This window comes from Prunus mume, linkage group LG5 (genome assembly GCF_029339155.1).
Source record: "Prunus mume cultivar Tortuosa linkage group LG5, ASM2933915v1, whole genome shotgun sequence".
NCBI lineage: Eukaryota > Viridiplantae > Streptophyta > Magnoliopsida > Rosales > Rosaceae > Prunus > Prunus mume.
Window position 1 is genome coordinate 22,224,054 of NC_142702.1, and position 19,147 is coordinate 22,243,200.

The 19,147-nt window shown below is 36.0% G+C and overlaps 3 protein-coding genes across 3 annotated transcripts; 2 read left to right on the plus strand and 1 right to left on the minus strand.

Annotated features, from left to right (window-relative positions):
• Window positions 1-1,759: 1,759 nt before the first annotated feature.
• Window positions 1,760-2,928, plus strand: LOC103332456 (transmembrane protein, putative (DUF1191)). The gene has a single exon (XM_008235202.3). The coding sequence runs from the start codon at window positions 1,906-1,908 to the stop codon at window positions 2,812-2,814; it is 909 nt and encodes a 302-aa protein (XP_008233424.1). The 5' UTR covers window positions 1,760-1,905; the 3' UTR covers window positions 2,815-2,928.
• Window positions 2,929-3,219: 291 nt separating this feature from the next.
• Window positions 3,220-6,090, minus strand: LOC103332282 (GDSL-like Lipase/Acylhydrolase superfamily protein). Its single transcript, XM_008235004.2, has 6 exons — window positions 5,746-6,090; window positions 5,096-5,311; window positions 4,839-4,996; window positions 4,025-4,289; window positions 3,473-3,791; window positions 3,220-3,397 (listed from the first exon to the last, which is right to left on the minus strand). The coding sequence occupies exons 1-5, from the start codon at window positions 5,996-5,998 to the stop codon at window positions 3,523-3,525; spliced, it is 1,161 nt and encodes a 386-aa protein (XP_008233226.1). The 5' UTR covers window positions 5,999-6,090; the 3' UTR covers window positions 3,220-3,397; window positions 3,473-3,522.
• Window positions 6,091-13,859: 7,769 nt separating this feature from the next.
• Window positions 13,860-17,523, plus strand: LOC103332281 (common plant regulatory factor 1-like). Its single transcript, XM_089052066.1, is given in 14 exon segments — window positions 13,860-13,937; window positions 14,153-14,215; window positions 14,308-14,389; window positions 14,392-14,402; window positions 14,523-14,597; window positions 15,019-15,054; window positions 15,151-15,159; window positions 15,161-15,312; window positions 15,525-15,573; window positions 15,705-15,753; window positions 16,118-16,365; window positions 16,479-16,556; window positions 16,649-16,774; window positions 16,887-17,523. Coding segments are annotated over 14 exon segments (1,272 nt in total). The 5' UTR covers window positions 13,860-13,874; the 3' UTR covers window positions 17,118-17,523.
• The last annotated feature ends 1,624 nt before the right edge of the window (window positions 17,524-19,147 follow it).

Here is a 19,147-nt window from a genome sequence, read left to right on the forward strand (position 1 = left end):
CCTTTGATGTTCTCATTATTGGGCTGCTATTAAGTGTCATAACTCAATGATAGTTTCAGTATGCTTTAGTCTAAAAAACGATCAATTTTAATAATAATAATGGTGACAGGTGACCTTCTGTATTATCAATTTTAATTCTGCAATGGTTATGAGAAAAATGATGAGAATAGAGAAATGGTAGAGGTGGGGAAGAAGTATGGACAACAGATGGAATTTTGAACTTAAACTTATTTGCAGTTTTTAAAATTTCATTTACAAATCATTGTATGTATTTTTCTTTTTTCCTCTCCTTTAGGACATTACTAAATGAGAAGTCTTTTTTTGTTTTTTGTTTTATGTGCTCTAAAATATTAGTTGTTTAACAGTTGAGAGTCAATTCTTTTGGCAATAAAAAAAAAATGTTATATAACCTTTTTTTAAGTACAAGTTAGGGGTATTTCACACACACGCACACAATTATAATGCTATGGAGGTTCGAACCTGAGACCTTATATCTCCAAGTCAATGCCATTTTCTTCGAGACTAGACCCCATTGGCCATGTTATATAACGTTGGAAGTCATAAAATCCTCACCAACATGATTGATTAAGAATATTAAATGTAGCAACAACTCTGTTATATAAAATAAATAAATAAAATTACAATTTTATTAAATTTCAGAGAACAAGTCTCATTATTTTCCTATTTATTTATCATTGTGGTTGGACCCTAGAATCCGTACCTATTCCTTAATTTTAAGGACGGGATAAGACATTTGAACTAGAACCATTAGGTCCACTACAAAGGCCAACTCAATTGCAATATATTATCAACAAAACTCTTCTCAAATCAAAGGACAGATCAGATTCCCTTGTGTAGTTGTATTGTATGTGTATAAAACTATTAAACCTTTGCATATAATTTATAAAAGACATAGGGGTGGAGAGAGAGAGAGAGAGAGAGAGAGAGAGAGAGGTATATGCAGCCGTATGCACTATGAACATGAAACCAATAGGCTAATTTTTGTTTCTCAATGCAAAACCAAATATTTATACGCTCTGAATCATCTATGGGGTTTTGACCCTTCCATTTTGCTCTTGTTTATTTATTTATATTTATTTTGAATTTCCTTGAACCAAGGGGATCCCAAATCAGTTGCCTAAAATAGTGCTCAATTGTAGACTTTAGAGGGTCCAGAGCTTCTGTCTTTCTCCTGTGGAACTATAACCCTCCAAGTCCAAGGCCTTGCTTGCACCCTCTGTCATGAGCAACCCAAGTCACTCTCTCTCTCTCTCTCTCTCTCTCTCTCTCACCAACTAACCCAACTGATATCAACCAAAATATAACCCAAAAAAAAAAAAAAAAGAAAAGGGATGGTTAGTGATAATAAAATAACATCTTAAACAACTCAATTGGACCCCTTCTAATTTGGTGCCCATCTAGCATGGCCTTCCATTTTGATATAATACACACAACCCAACCAGACCTCTTCCAAATTCCACTCCCACATTTCTCCCTCACCCTCTCCATTACATCCCAATGCCTTCTATTTCCTAGGAAACTCCAAGAAGATCGCGACGAACAAATGCGATTTGAAGAATTCTGAGCTAGCAAGGCTGTCATTTTGAAGAATATTCATTTGGTGATGTGATTCTGGTTTACCTTCTCAAAACCAAAGCCAATGTCTTTCATTTCCAGGGCCTGCATCACATCATCATATCCTGCAGAACTTTTATTGCAGGATGATTCTTTATTGCCTTTGAGATTGTGGGTTTGATTAGATTTTTTTTATTTGTTTATGAATTGTGGGAGGTTTGTTTGTATAATATTACGAGCTTTAATGGATGTGGCATACAGATGGCTATATGTAGCTGCAATTCAAGAATTTAACAACAAAGGCACAAGAAGACTTTCAGGGTGGTATTGATGGAGTTCTTCAAAAGCTGGCACATCCTCTGGCTGCTCTTTTCTCTGTCATTTTCATCATCATCATCTTTTGTGCAAGCCTCATATGGCTATGACCCTGTGTCCTTGAGCACTTTTTTCCATGATTATGCAAACACAAGTCTAAGGAACCCTCATACTGGCACGCTATACAATATTTCTCTCCCTGCTAATTTCTCTGGCATGGAAGCTTCATTTGTTAGGGTCATTAGCGCAAAGTTTTGGAGTAGAGGAGCAAATTTCAGTTCATTTCAAATACCACCAAGGGTTATTCCAATGCCTTATGGAAGAAGGCTAGCTATAGTGTTTGAGAATTTAGGCAATTGGTCTTCAAGTTACTACCAAATGTCCAATTACACATTGGTTGCTCCTGTTGTTGGCTTCATGGCTTATGATTCTCCAAATGCAACTCCAATAGGAAATCAGAAGCTCAATTTCACTACTCAGGGTGACCCCATTACAATCCGGTTTTCGCATATTGATGATGTGCAAGGGAAAAATGTGACACCAAAATGTGTCCAATTTGGTGCTGCTGGGAGCTTTGAGATCAAGAACATGACCAAGGAAAATGAGTGCATTACACATGGTTTAGGCCATTTTTCCATTGTTGTTCCATCTCCGCCGAGGCCAGCGCCAATGCCAGAGAAGAAAAAGAGGCATCGGAAAGGGTTGGGGAAAGGGTTTGTAGTTGGAATTGTGCTTGGGTTTGTTTTACTGGGATTGGTAATGATAGCCATATTCAAGTTATGGTGGAGGAAGAAACTTAAAGCTATGGAGAAGCAGTCTGAAAAGGATGTGGCTTTTGATACATTTTGGGTTGGGAGAAGTAAAATGCCTTCTGCATCAATGACTAGAACCCAACCATATCTTGAACATGAATATGTTCCTTGAGTACTTCAATCTTCTTTGTAGTTCTTTTTCTCGTGTACTTCTTTTTCTTTTTCCATCCAAATTTGTAATAGTGAAAGTTATTTTAAATCATGAACTTTAGACTGATGACAGAAACTTTATTTTCTCTTTTGGTCCAGACAGAAACTTTATTTTCAAGTTTCAATTTTCCTGCCAAATGGGGTTGTGCAAAATTTGGCCAGTCAGTACTTTTGCAGTTCAATTTGATCAAAGAATACATGCATGTTTGATTGGCTGAAATTAGGTTTAGAAGGGACGGCAGCTTGGCTCTTGTGCCAATAACATTCATCAGATGTATGTAAAAGACAAATCTAAGGTCGTTTGAGCAGAAAATGATTTGCATTGTGCAGCATTGGAAACTGAAAGTACCACATTCTACACAAGTCATTAAGCCAATCAATAAATTTCTTTATTTAAAGAGAGAAGAGACATGGTTTAATAAATAAATAAATAGTTTGATAACCTATCTCCATCAGTGATCAGTGAACATTGAAAGAAAAAGTCGAAGATTCCACATGCCGTTTTCAAGAACAAGCTTCCAGTGTCAACCAACAACAAAAGGCCCCTGCTGAAAAACTGATCAAGGACATATGCTTTGGAAAATAAAGCTACATTATTGCTTTTGAATAAATAAATTTACCTTATGGGGGCAGAAACCAGACGAGCCAATGTTTGAGAGCAAAAGATTGCTCAATTTAAAGGTTGGAGGTCACAGAAGTCATGAAATGGAAAAGGAGGATCTGAATAAGAGCCATTGAGGATAGCCCATGTAACAAGCTTGTTCGCAGCTTCTGTGGCATGGACTCCATCCCAGCTTACATAGTTGTAAGGATCACTACTAGCTGTTGCAGTCACAGTTCTCCCATTGATTACTTTTGTGTTTCCACAAAAAACTTTAGGGTCAAAATTGTGGGCACCACCCCCATGCCCACAACAAGCTTTGGTACCATACTTGAGCCCTGTTTTAAAAAACAAAGCAAAACTTAATTCACATTGACATGGTATACTATATATATGTTATCAGATTACGTATTAGGATTATCGATTTAGATAGAACCGTGCTTTATTCACAGTTTATCAACATAACATATCATGTATCATAAAAGCGATTATTACGAATTGTGTATATTTGTTTATAGCTATATATGTAGCCCAATTAATTAAGTGACAAAACCTTAGTTGGGAGGTATACCATGAGATGTGGGATGTCTGAAGAGCTCTAGCAAAACAGAGGAGGTGTCCACATATATGAGGGAAGCATTTGGGAGAGAGCCTCTGGTTTGTCTGAGTGTCTCCTTCAACATGTTGTTGTAGTCTACAACTGCATTGTTGTAAGAAATCGAGCATCCAAACGCATCAAGTTCAGAAGGAGGTAGCCCCACCAAAAATGATGGGTAGCAACCCACTGGTGCCAGATTAAGTACCAGAAATGCCCGCCCTCCTAAGGCATATAGCTCCTAGAAATTTTGAAAAGTAATATAAGCACAGGATAAAAGTTATACAGTTCTTTTTTATACCATAAACAGTTTTTTTTTTTTTGGTTTCTCAAGATTAGCATGCAATTGTAAAAGACTTGTAACTCAAGTAGTTAAAATTATTTACTAAGTAATGTAACACATATGGCTATACATCAAAGTCGTTGTTTCCATCCCCATACCTGCCTTCATACCTGTAATATTCAAATCGAATATTCCCATCCCTGCCTTTTTTGGGCAGGTTCCCCACCTCACCCCAGTACAAAAATACCAATTTATAAATGAGGACAATACTTAATGAGGATGGAATGAGAGCCGCTAATTGGGGCCGAGTATGCCATGCCCATATGACTTAGGGTCCGTTTTAGACTTATGGCATAATTTACCTCTCCTCTAAAGCGGGCCATCTTCAATGATCAACCCCAAAACTCATTACCCAACATTAAATGAGGCTTTCCTTGATGGAGGAAGTGTTCTATTGAAATTTTGAGTTGTAGGCCCAGACCAAACAATATGAAAGTAGTCACTCACCTTGATAGTACCAGCAATTTGGGAGACCACTTGAGGAAGATATTGCTTCACTCCACCTACACCAATGGCTGCCAAATTGGAGGTGAAATCGTTTTGGCCAATGTAGAACGTGTAGAGTGATTTCCCGAAAATGTCCAGGGACGGAAGTCTCTTCGATTCTTAAGGAGCAATAAATTGAAATAGTTAGTACTAAGAAAAATCAAGGGTATGTTTGTCATCTAACATAGTATTTGAAAATGTGAGTATACAATATTCACCTTGTTGATCCCAGGAGTGTTCTTCAACTTGGGTCTTGAATGCCTTCATTTGGTTGAGCTGGATGGCTAGAGAGAATGGGCTGATTCCAGTGACAAATAAGGACGTGTTTGGCAAAAGCACAGTGGATGCCAATGTAGCATAGTTGGCCCCATGCCTATAGTCGGATCCAATCGATTGCAGATATGGGCTTATGAATGGCAACCCTAGAGCTTGAGCTGCCAAGTTCAATAGATTTGAACACATGATCTCGGTGCATCATAGATAAATGCTCTTAATCACTTAAGCTACAAATCTCTCGTAATTTGTTAATTTAATTTTAAACATAAAATTAAAAATCAACAAATAGAAAATCAGTTGAGGGTTTCCCAAACAGTCCTAACTTTGTCCGGCTTGGAGTCTTTGTCTAGTGATATAAAGTGACCTTATAATAAAACAACCCTACTCTACTAGTGGCCTGTCAAAGCAGGGCCTTCCTATATCCTATATCCTAGAGGATGAGGAAAATATCAAGGCAAATGACAAAATTGCTGAACAAATACAAGCACATAAATAAACCAAGTCTATGTTTGGATGAGAAAGAAAAATGGAACCAAAAACAGAAGATTCGAATACAAATAAATGTTGGAAAAACAGCGTATGAATTAGTTACCCAAGAAATCAAGCATGAGCCTCCCATCTGTAGCCCGACCAACAGGTCTCTTGAAGTAGGTCATGCCATAGGGTCCGGATTGTGCTGGAAAAGCTGCCCAAAACCCACCTGTGTCTGAATTCGAGTCCCCAAAATTGAAGATTGCCTCAAACTCGCATTTGGAATGACTTAAACAACTCAGAGTTGCCATCATAGCCATCCCTGCGAGCAAAAGCTTCTGCAGATCACAAGCTTTTGGCAAAAGCAGTCTCATATTTCTTTCTCAGAGCATGCAAAAGCTATTTTTCTCAGTGGGATTTTGATACTCCACTCACTCTGTGTGAAACAAGCGTCGTATAAAAAGGCTGAACCACATAATTGTACAAGATTCAGACCCATAAAAAATTTAGCATCATCATGTACTGTCGGTCATGCTGTGAAATTTTTTGTTGCCCACAAATTGACAATTATTTCTGAGCAGTAAAATACATTGAATTAATACCATCAATATTATTTGTCACATTAACTGTTAATGGTTGAAATTTGGAAAAATGTTATATGCCCATAGATGCTTGTGGTTGTAGATAATTTTGAAATTTTGAATACCAAACTTATGTGACGTGGACTCTGATTTATATTTTATCAGCTCTTTTCTTTTTAACTATATTTTTTAAATATAATATTATGATCACAACATATCTGAAACTTGATATTATGTCAATTATTTTTGCCTTGGTTGTGAAGTCTAATCACTTTACAGTATCAAGGAATCATAACCCATCAATGTCATTTGAATGTTTGAAGACTCGTTGAAATGAATATTGTGAATTAAATAATACAAATTTATAAATAAACTCAATTCTAGACATGTATTTATAAAAAAGAATTCAAATACTATTTAAACATAAAAACACACCCAAAATTAATCAAAGTCAACAATTATATATTTTTTGGGTGTGTTTATAAATGAGTTTTGAGTGTGTGTAATGATGGAGTTTTGGGTTGTTTATAAAGTGTGGGTGGAGTTTTTTTTATAATTTAAGCTCTCATTTTGGATGTTTTAATGAAAGTCTTCCATTAAATAATTATAATTTTGTTGTAACCTTCAATCTGAAATGAAACCAAGATCCGAATTGGCCATGAAATGGCTAGCTTTATAAAACTATATTTATACTTGAAGGTAGAGTGGCCCGTTTGCGACTTTTTTAAGAAGTGTTTCCATTAGAAAAAGGTCAAAAAAAATTATGAAAAATAAAAGTGCTTCTAAACCGAAAAAAAAAAACTTGGAAGTGATTCTTGAAAAAACGCAGACTTCAAAAAATGCTTTTATAACCTAGAAGCACTTTTAAGTTTTCTTCAAACACTATCAAAAATATTTTAGTTGTTAGAAAAAACTCTAAGTAATTTTAAATAAACCCTTAATAAATATATATAAGTTATAATATAAGTGAATTGATAACACGTCTACATGAGACTACTACGCTCACACTGAAAAAAATTCCCCCACAATTATCATTAAGATGAAAAGAGAGCAATCCAAAAATTCAGAACGGAATTGGACTTGTCACCTATCACATACAAATTGAGAAAGGGATTTTGCTGCCAATTATTGGGCCGTGTTTGGCTGTTCCAAGTTTTTACACTCAAGGCCTGTTTGCAGTTTGGCTTTTGTGGTTGGGCCTTTGACCCCTGCACAATAAAAAATAATAATTCAATTTTAAAAAAATAAAGAAAAAAGAAAAAGGGGAAATTAGATGGGATCTAAGACCAAATGCTTGAGGTCCACCTCAACTGGGCCCCACAAACGTGGCGTTGTAAGCCATGTGTCTGAAAGACACGTCACGTTGTCGGTAAGAATGGCTTTTTCTTTTTTGCCTGGCCTGATTCACCCGCCATTAAGATTATAGAAAAAAGGAGGCTACCACGTCAGACCCTCCAATCACATGTCCTTTTCCTAGTCCACCGCAATAACCGCATCGCCGTTGATCCGCTCTTTCTCTGACGTGGCCCTTCTGACTCTTTCCTCGCACAAAACCCACTAGGCACACTAACATAATCTCTTCTCTTCTCCTCTCCTCTAATTATGTAAAAGGGATTAGGCTAATAATAGATTGATAGCCAATTCACCTATAACAAGATAACTCAAGACAACTCAGTGTGGGTTGGATGATGGAACTTATGGTGTGTTTTCAGTTTGTGTTCTTATTTTTTAAACAAAAATTAAAAATATATTTTATAAAAGTTTTCATTTCTTTGTAGTTTTCAAATTCACTGTTATTCTTTTAAAATAATTTTAAATATTTTCAGTTTTTATTTTCATTTCTTCTTCTAGTTCTATTTATTCATCAATTTACTCAGTTGTTGGTATGCGACATTCCAACTTGGATATGGTTACTTGACTCTTGCGTTTGGCCACGAATCCAATTGGAGCCTTTGGACATACAAACTTAATCCTAACTATATATATATATATATAATTAAATAAATAAAAAATATACTTCCGATAAATTCAACCAAAAATGCTTCAAATTCTTAGTAATATGCACTTTCATTCTATGATCTCACATCCCAGTAAAAATTTGATTTCTAAGTTCTACATAAATACGTGTTACTTGAAAGTTTCATTATAATTGAACTAAGGCAAAATGAAATTATAATATGGGAAATAGCGAAGTGTGGAAATAAGAAATTATGAAATTCAATCCTCTTTGAGCATTTGATACTGAAAAATAACAACAAAAATAAAAACTAAAAACAGCTAACAAATAAGTTTTCTATTTTTATTTTTTTATAATATTGAAAACTGAAATGAATATCAAACAGACCTACACAAATTTATTTTTAATTTCATAAATCTACTTTATTTATTTGCATTCCGATTGTAAAAAATATAAAGAAGAGCCCAAATATATTAAGTTGATTTTCACAACATATAATTTCATCATTTTGACATTTTAGCCCATCTTGACTGGCTCAAATATGTAGTTTCTTCAAAAATTCTTCATAAGATTATATCAAAAAATCTTCTTACATAAAGGTTGACACATAAGATTATAGAATCTTTCTCCTGCATGCGAGAATTGAAATAAATAAAAAATAATTAAAATAAAGTTGGTTTTTATAAGATTTTCGTTAATCAGCATAAAGACTAGGGCGGCCAAAGATAGGACAGCACGTAGCTCCCACGTGGATGAAGGGTATGACACCTGGGCCATTTTAAGATATCTAGGAAGTACGGCGACATGATATTTTGAGCTGGCTACGCAACCTCTGCTCGCATGGATGGACCCCACACCATTCTCAGTCCATCTACGTGGAACACGTCAGCTGCGGGGACCAAAAACACCGACATATGCGGATGCCTGTAGGGCCCAGTGGCTAGTACGTGTTGACACAGATGCTTTAGTATTTGTTAAAGCGGGAAAGGCAGCCTCGTTGGCAGATTGACAGTTTATCTCTCTTATGTCAGGCGTCGTGACCGATTTCTGTCCGTTGGATTAGATTAATGTAAACCGTTGGATTGTCGTGACGTCAGAGGTGGGACGCAAAGGATATTTAAGTAAAAGATACGGTTTCAATTTTTTAATTGTATCTGGGATAGGTTTGGGCCGTACACGTGGCAAAATGGGTGTCGTCGGAGATGAAGTGTGGTGAGGATAGGTGGCAATTGGGTGAGATATTGGAGTCAAAACATCAGGATGCGTCAGACAAGGAGTGCACTCCGCGTCGGACTGATGATGATAATGATGCTGATGATGAGAGGTTGCTTCCACCTCATAAAGTACCTGAATTGCCCTCCCCTTCCTTCATTTGGCATCTAATCTAAACCGAGGCCTAATGGGCACCCAAAGTCAAAGTGTTGTTAATCCTTTCTTTTGTCCTTTTTTTAAATTTATTTATTTATTTACAAAGTGATATTTTAAACCGCTTAAAAAGACGAGGAGATGGATCCAATTTGAATGTAAGAGGTCAAATATCTCAGGAGACCAACTAGATTAACCCATATCTATTGTCGTTGATTCTCTTTCACTAAATCAAATTATATATAACGGTACTTATGATTGATATAATTTATGTGTTATTACTCTTTATTCATAGCATATTTATCATCTAAAATATATATCTAATTGTATGTTTGCATGTTGTATAATAGTTTCCCTCTTTCCGAGTTGCTTTGAAGGTATAATGAAATTAACAAATGGATTTATAGTAAAAAAATAAGTTTAGTAAATCAACCTAGTTAGAATAAATGTGATACTAAAATAGGTTAGGTTTATCTAATTGTATGTTTGGCAATCCTAGTCATATAAGTAAACTTTTATATAATTGTCTCTACCTTCCAAATCTTCTATGCATCATCTTTTGTTTTCATTGAATAAAAATTAAATGTGGGTGCTACTCTAGGACATGTGTTTTTTTTGGGTCAAAATGGACTTTCTCTTATGGACATACCGCGATTCACAACATTATTACGATGAATGTTAAATTTGTCGGAATCATCTCTTATATCTCTAATTTGAAGAATATTTATTTTTACATCTAAGGAATAAAAACCTAAAACAAAAACCAACTAAAGTGATGAACAGTGTTTTTAATAAATACAAAAACATTGAAAAGGTCGATTTCATATTTAAATGACTCATCATGTCTAATCTTGACGGTGAAAATTTGAATATGACAACTATATATAATTTGCAAGTGATGTAATAAGATCACAACTAACCTAATCTTATAATAAGGTTTTTATTCTTAAGAGAGAGTGAGATGGTTGCTCATATTTTAAGCTAGTGATATTGTCTCTTATCTAGAAATAAAATAAAACTAAAAACCCATGCTTGGAATGGGATGGTAAATTGATGTTCGCAAACCTCTTTTGACAATTCTGGAAATGCCCACGACCATTTTGCATATAGAGTAGAAGAAGATGTAAACCCCAAATTCAAATTCAGTATACCGTTTTTTAAAATACTTTTAAATCAATTTTATTCATCATCTTTCCTATTCTATCATTATTATGCATAAATTTGTTTCTTCTTCAACCCATGCGATTCTGCAACTTCAAAAAACAAAAGTTGGTTGATTTTTTTTTTTTAAATCATAACTCTTTCTAGTAGTCAGATTCATAAATCATTTTTACTTGCATGATCATGAAATCGAGCTCACTAATCTAAGTTAAATTTTATGGGTCTTGAGATTCTGGAATTTCTCTAGTTTGGGGTTTTTGAGAAATTACTTTGCAATTCAATGCTTTGCTATGATATTTGAATTATAAGCTTATTTGAGAATTGAAATTTATTTGAGAGCAATTGAAACACAAGTTAAAGATGGTTTAGTTTGCTGCAATATTGTACAAAGATTGTTTTTTTTTTTTTATCGCGATGATTTTTTTAATTTATATATACTAATTTTCTGTTAATTTTTCTTAATTTCAATTATTAAAATTTTAATTCAGGATGAATGTAGAATATGAAAGAGAATGAATAAAAAATAATAAAATTAATTAAAAAAATAAAAGAGAATGTAAGTGGATAGAGTTATTTAAATGATCAATATTATCCAATAACAATCAACCAAGTAATAAAATTTAGGAACTTGTGCTATAATATTAAACTCGAAAAGCTAAATTTGTTCAAAACAATGGGCTGTACGTGGCACACATACACAGTACACTAGCTTGGATCTTCACGTCACGACTTTTAAAAAGATGTTCCGCCAGGTAAAATAAATCTGCCAAATCAGGCGCAATAAAAAAAAAAAAAACAGATCGTTGAGACTTTACTTTATTATCTAAAATAAGATAAAGAAATGATCTTAATTAATCTAATTAATCTTAATGAATCTAAATCTCTAACAATCTTCATGCGTGGCTCAAGACCCCCAATTACGTCGTCCATCACTGGCTCGTCGTGGATTCCAAAGGACTTATTCATTATAGTTTAATGTAATATTTTTATTTTAAAAAAAATCCCGATTGATTAATTAATTAATTAATTAATTAAGAATTGGATGTGAGAAGGACCACGTCAGCCACATGACGGGTGGAATTGGCTGGAGCCCGAACCCGGGACGCGTAGATCGAGTGGGTTTGCAACACGTGTACGGACAAGGTGACGTTGGAATAAATAAATTGGCCAGCGCGAATATCGATGGGCCAGCTCAACAACCACCACACCACCTCGTATATACGGTGTACCGTCTACGACCTCCTTCACATACGACACGTGTTGGGTGACGTGGACGTTGCCTTGGCGCTCTTCTTCTTCTTCCTCTTCCTCTTCATTTTTGTTCTTCTCTACCACCACCCTCACCCTTCTCTTTCTCTCTCCTTCAATTTCTCGCTCTTGCTTCCTTTGTGATAGAAAATAAGCGATTTTTTATCTCTCGATGTTCTAGAGAGAGAAAATGCAGGGGATTTGAAGCCGGGGTTTGCCGCCATTGAAGAAGTTGAAGCTTTGACGAAATTTCAACGAATTCTGAAGTTTTATTTTTTCCTTTTGGTTTGGATTTTGGACGTGAAGAGGTGGAGATTTGGATTTGAGAGTTCAAGGTACGTTGAATTTGGAGTTCCAAGTTGTTTTTCCTTTTTGAATTATGGTCAATGCTCTGTTTGGCTCCTGAGAAAATGGATAAAGTAACGGAAAAAGCTTAATTCCGTTATTACATGAGCGGGTTTTTGGTGACGAAATGCGTAGGGGGATGTTGGAAATTGAAAGTATGCATCTTTTCAGTTTTTTTCCCCTTCTTTGTTATAGTAAAAAACGGAGCTTGTAATTAGTCTCAAACTCAAAAGTAACGGCAACATGCTTAAGATTTTTTATTATTATTATTTTTGCTTGGTTTTCTTAGCAAACAAACAGAGGGTTAGAGTAGAAGCCTCTAATCTGGAAGATTTCTCTCTGCTTATGCTGGAAATTGTGATTTGGTTTATTGATTTGCTCGGTTTACTAGTTCTCTCATCTGATTTTGGTGCGTATGCGCTAGCATTCTGTTTCTGTTCCAATTCTGCAACTGCAACCCCATCAACCAAAAATGGAGGAGAAATTATTTCAAGAAATATAAGATAACTAGTGTAAGATTAGAACTGATCAAATCAAACTTTCGTCCAAAAAAAAAAAATAGAACTGATCAAACCACCAGATACAAAACATCGGTTAATTATTTTCGCCTTAAGTTTGTGTAAAGGGTATTTTTGTCATTTAGCTCTAGGTTTTTCAGTTGTGAACTTGTGATGGATTGGGTGATGGCACCTAGCATTATCTTCCTGTGACGAGAGTTGATGGAAAGACGTTTTTACCCCCCTTTTTTAACGATTAATTTTTTTTTTTCTTCTATGTTTTAATTCACTAGATCGCCGATTTGTCTTGAAGTTTTGGTTCCTGGTGAGTGAGTATGTATAATTTAGCCTTTGAGAAGTATCCAAAAGAAAATTAGTCATGAAAATAGTTGTATTGAATAGGTTCAATTATCCTTTTCCGTGACTTTTTATATATTATTTTGATAAACTGATGAAACACTCACATAAGCAGCTAATTATTATTATTATTTTTTTCAACTAATTTGTTTTTTTATTTAGCAGATATGAACTCAATCTCATATTTCCATTAGACTAACCTGCGTACTTAGCCAGTGTTCACCGAGCTTCTGTTGTTCCAAATCTGAATCAACAGTTATGTTTTATTATAAGCATGCCAAATTTGTACGTCACTTTTTTATCTTGAATTGGGAGCCTATTTCCAATAACTGTGACATCTATGAGTCATGTTGTTGCCTCTGGGTTAGCTAACTTTTGTTTCAGTTCACTCTTGGTTAGCTACTTTAGGAAGTCTACATGAACAGAACTGAAAGGATGTCATTAACTATGTATGTAGCGTGGTGATCGGTTTCAATATTTCCCGCAATTCTAAAATTATTAAGACAATTTTGTGATGTTTTGATGTCAGCAATTTGTTTGATTTTAGCGCCACATCGTTTTTGCTGTTCAAGCCTTGCAAATTTTCTTTTTTCCAATTACAGCCTGACATGGATGCTATTGAATTGATGCAGTGTGGACTCTGGACATTATATATAACAGATCAAAGAAGTGATGCACTGATCAAGAAAGCTCAAAATATTTCTTCTCAGTATCTTTGAATAAGCCTTAGTGGTCATTCATGGGAAACGACGACAACGGAAAATCTGCCAAATCTGAGAAATCATCTTCACCTCTGACAGCGGTAAGCTGTGATACATTGTTTTTTCTGTTATAGAAACAGAAATTTCTGAAACATCTGATCAAGTATCTTTTGAAGTTGACTTATAATGTTTTGATTTCTAGGTAGATAAAAGAGTTTTAGGCTAGTTGTTTATTAAATATATATCTTTTGTTATTCTTGGTGGTTTACTATTGAAGACTGTCTTTAAGTTTTCCTTGATCCTTTTGCATTGGCAGGATCAGACAAATCATAGTAATCAGACCAATATTCATGTCTATCCTGATTGGGCAGCCATGCAGGTTACTGATTTTTTTCCTAGTTTTGCTCAAATAACTCTGATCATATTGTAGTTTTTCATATGAAAACTGATGCTTGCTAATGATAACTTCAGGCATATTATGGTCCCAGAGTTGCTCTTCCTCCATATTACAACTCAGCTGTGGCTTCTGGCCACGCACCTCATCCCTATATGTGGGCCCACCACAGGTACTGTCTCTGACATCAAGGCAGTTAAGTACATTCAATTTAAGTCTGTGATTTGCCAACACATTCTGGAAGAACTCCAATATATTGTATGATAAGTCATTGACTCGTTAATTCTTTCAGCCTATGATGCCACCCTATGGGACACCTTATGCAGCAATGTATTCACATGGTTATGCACATCCGGCAGTTCCTCTTGTAAGTTTGAATTCTCCTTATTTTCGGTGACGATCCTACATTTTCATCAGAACTTCTGTTTGCTTTGCAATTTAGAGAGTGAATAGTTGGTTCTTAAAGTACCTACAATTTGATTGGTTACCTTTTTGAAAGCAGAGGCTAGACTGTATTTACTGTTCATGAGGTGTTATGTACATGCATTTTTACTAGTACTTGCTGGACACCACAATTCCTGTTGACTTCCCTGTGCTTAAGCAAATGGAAATTAATAAGCTTTCCCATATCTTTATGCTTGATATAGCTCTCAATCAATAATTCATTACTCCCTTCCCCCACTCCTGCAGAAGTTGTGCACCCCTGTTTCTTTTCCCTAGTGACAGAATTGAGATAGTTACAAAACTGGAATTTTCTCACGTATTGGTGTTTGTTTTTGCTGATATAGGGATCACATGGCCAAGCGGTTCCATCATCACCTTCTGTAAGTGAACTTTTCACCATATGTCCATTATAGCTGCATACACAGCCATCAATATCCATAATTTAAGGTGACTTTATTTGTGATGCAATAATGCAGGCTGCAAACTCCTTTGAATATGGAAACACCTACAAAGTCATCTGGTACTACAGACCGAGGGTTAATGAAAAAGTTGAAAAGATTTGATGCGCTTGCAATGTCAATAGGCAATAGCAATGTTGGGGATGCTGAGGGTGGAGCTGAACATAGTGTCTCCCAGAGGTTTGTAAGCCAACTTACTCTCTTACGTCCTTTCTCTTGCTTTTTAGATGGGCTATACCTCCTAGTGGACCAATCTGGTACACTCTCTGGTAGTCTGGTCTGGAATCCTCCTTCGCTTACATATCTGGAAAATTTTTCCATTAGATTGGGTTCTTCCCAGTAAATTATTTGTTTATGGACTAATTTTTGTGAACTTTTTACCATGCTAACAGTTTGGGGACAGAAGGTTCTAGCGAGGGAAGTGACGGGAATACCACTGGGGTGAGGACCTCTTCCATTGGTTCTAGCATGTCTCTTCTTCCAAATTTATTTCTCATTTGATTTGGATCTTGTATGTATAATGATGGTTAATGGTGAAGTTAAAGTTCAATATTTCCATATTTTATGTCCAGGAAAATCAAACCAGAAGAAAAAGAAGTCGTGAGAGAACACCAGCCACTGGTATGACTGTTCTTCACCAAGTGTTGCATCTTGATGAACAATAGAGTTGGCCTGCAGTCAGTACTGTTTTTATTAGCTATCTTGTATTCCATAAAGCTTAAACTCTTAGGATGTGAGCCCATTGTTGTTTTATATCCAAACAATCCCCCGTCACATGTGAACATTTCTCAACCGCTATAGAGCCCAACACGTGAAAACATTAGTTGAGACGTTGACAGGTTATAGTTGTAGGGATCAGGATCAGGATATCATATGCTTTGATACGGTGTTTAGTTTGTTGGTTTAGTACAGTACACAAAAGCTTAAATTGCTCGACTAAACCTGTGTATTGACACATATCTTTGCTCAATATTTGTTCCAATAGCTGGAGATGGGAAGACTGACATGCAGCCCAGTCCAGTTTCTGCTAAGGAGGTAAATGCAGCTTGTGATAAAGTGTTGGGTGCAACTGTTGCTGCTCCTAGTGTCCCGGGAAAATTGGTTGGACCAGTAGTTTCTCCTGGTATGACCATGGCGTTGGAATTCAAGAACTCACCTAACTTGAACTCAAAGTCGAGCTCTACTAGTGTTCCACAATCCTGTGCAGTTTTGCCTCCAGAAGCCTGGATGCATGTACTGTCTGCATATGTTACTCTGTTATTTTTGGATTTGTCTTTGTTTCTCATACTCCATCGAAGTTTCACATCACTGACTGTACTTTGTGGTGGTTTCGTTATGATTCACAGAACGAACGGGAGCTAAAAAGGGAGAGGAGGAAACAGTCTAATCGGGAATCTGCTAGAAGGTCCAGGTTGAGGAAGCAGGTATGAAAGTTGTGAAGGTGCCATGGTCCAATATTCTTCTTTTAGTACGCGTTCATTAATGGAGATATGAGGCTAATGCTTCTTCCTTCCAGGCTGAGACTGAGGAACTTGCACGAAAAGTGGACGCCTTATCTGCGGAGAATGTGGCACTTAAATCTGAAATAAGTCGATTGACTGAGAATTCTAGCACACTGAAGCTAGAAAATGCTACATTAATGGTACATCCATATTCCACATGCTATTTCCTAATAATTTCTTTCCTTGGAGATTGATAAAAATTTCTACCTCTTTTATTTTTGTGCTAACTGACCCTTTGTCTCAACATACTAGGATAAACTGACAAATACACGCGTAGGACGAATGGAAGAGATTATGATGAACATTGATGATAAGAGGGTCCAACCTTTTAGTACTGAGAACCTACTGTCGAGAGTTAATAACTCGGGCTCCATTGCTAGGGATGCTGAGAAAGAGGGTGACATGTATGAGAAAAACTCGGGGGCTAAGCTGCATCAACTCCTGGATGCGAGTCCCAGGGCTGATGCAGTTGCTGCTGGCTGATCAATCGACTGGCATACGTGCAGTTTCTTTAATTCTGTAGTTTTGGCATATTACAAGCCCAAAATTACTGCTAACAGTAAGCAGGAGAAATGTGACAGCTGAACAGGATTGTTACCATGGTGAAAGCTGAGGCCCCTAATTGTTATTTGTGATTGGTTATCTCATTGCAGAACTAATGGTTTTTTCCCCCCTTTTTTCTCGAGTAAAAGACTAGAGTTCAGATGTGCTGGAATGGCCACTGAAGGGTGATGATGTACGATGAAGAGTTAAGAGATTTAGAATAGAAAAACCTTCATATATGCTATGAGTGTGGTGTATAATTCAGTTACCAGTGATGTGATGACTATGCAATTTGAATGAGCATACATGAATGTTTTTTTATTAATAATTATTCTTTCTGTTTTAATTAGTTACTTTAATCCCTTAGTTTGTATTGCTAATTGCAAATTGTGCTGAGCATATCCTTAGGCTTTGTAGTTCATAATACTCAAATTAATTGGATCCTTAATCCCATAAATTAGCAAGAAACTTTTCTGTGACATCAATGTTATCATTCACGTATATTATAACACGCAGATTAGTATCACATTGCCAAGGATATGCCACGTCACAACCACGTTGGCGCCACATAATTCAAAATTGAAAGGGCAGGGCAGGGACCACGTTGGCGCCACATAATTCAAAGTTGAAAGGGCAGGGCAGGGGCCAAGGGAGGGGCTCAAGTGAAGGCTGAACGTGGACTAATGCAAGAAGCAAGCAATACGGGGGCCCCGCAAAGTCGAAGGCTGGCCACTCGATTCAGAGTTCAAAGTAGCTTGTATTGTGTAGTTGGTTTCTTGGGGTTTGTACCCTGCTTCTTGGAAAAAAAAAAAAAGGTTCAAAGTAGCTTACGCCATGGGCGTAGGTGATTCACCAACTCATTCAAAGTCTGCCGGCTTTTGTCCCCTGTGGGATTACCCACACATTTTCACCTCCACGTGATCCCCGTCTGCCCTTCTCGAAAGCTCACCATAACTGTTGAAATATAGTTGAGAAGTTTTACCAGTAAACAATGTGAAGTGTAAAACCTTTTGGGAGTATCTTTCAAATGAACAAGAAAGTTTCTCTCACTATACTATTTAGCTCTTTTTCAATGTGGGAAGATCCAAATGCTTTGGATTCGCAAAGGTCGATTTTAGAATCGAACATCTGTTGAACCTGAGGGGCATTTTGGAGGAGATAAGAGCACTACAAAAAAAAATGGCAACAGTCACCATTTTGTCACCAATTTTGGTGACTGTTGTGAGGGTTACTGGACTTTAGTCACATTTTTTGACTTTTTTAGTGACTAAAAAGACTTTTAGTAACATTTTTTGCTTTTTTTAGTGACTAAAACCTTTAGTAACCCCCACAACAGTCACCAAAATTGGTGACAAAATGATAACTATTGCCACTTTTTTTTAGTAGTGGAGGGAGATGGGTTCAACTCCAAAACGGACCCAAAATTTGACTCAAAAACAGACGTTAATTCTAAAATGGACCTAGAATTAGATTCTAAAACCAACTCATGAGGTACTTGGGTTCAAAGTGAAACTGAATCGAACATCAAAAGGATACGAGGAATAAAAAGAAAGTTACCATGATTCAATTGACTTGATATCACACTTGAACCAATAATGTTAGCTTATTAAATAGCATCCTACTGTTGACAACTTGACATACATGGAAAAGAAATTGTTCATCTTATTGGCAATAGAATAGAAAGAGAGAATTTCATCAGGCAACTCCCAATGCTCTATAGGGGTAGTCCTTTTAGTGAAGTTACTCTTTTCTTTGTTTGTTGTTGATTGATAAAAAATGTAGTTAGAATTATCATATTTTGTGGTAATTTTCTTCTGATAGGACGTGTAAAATCAAAATCATTGATTTAAAAGAAAAACATGTCATAATTTTCTTGTGATAGGATGTGTAAAATCAAAATCATTGATTTAAAAGAAAAACATGTCTCAAATAATCTCAGTTGACAATTTAACAATATAATATATATTTCT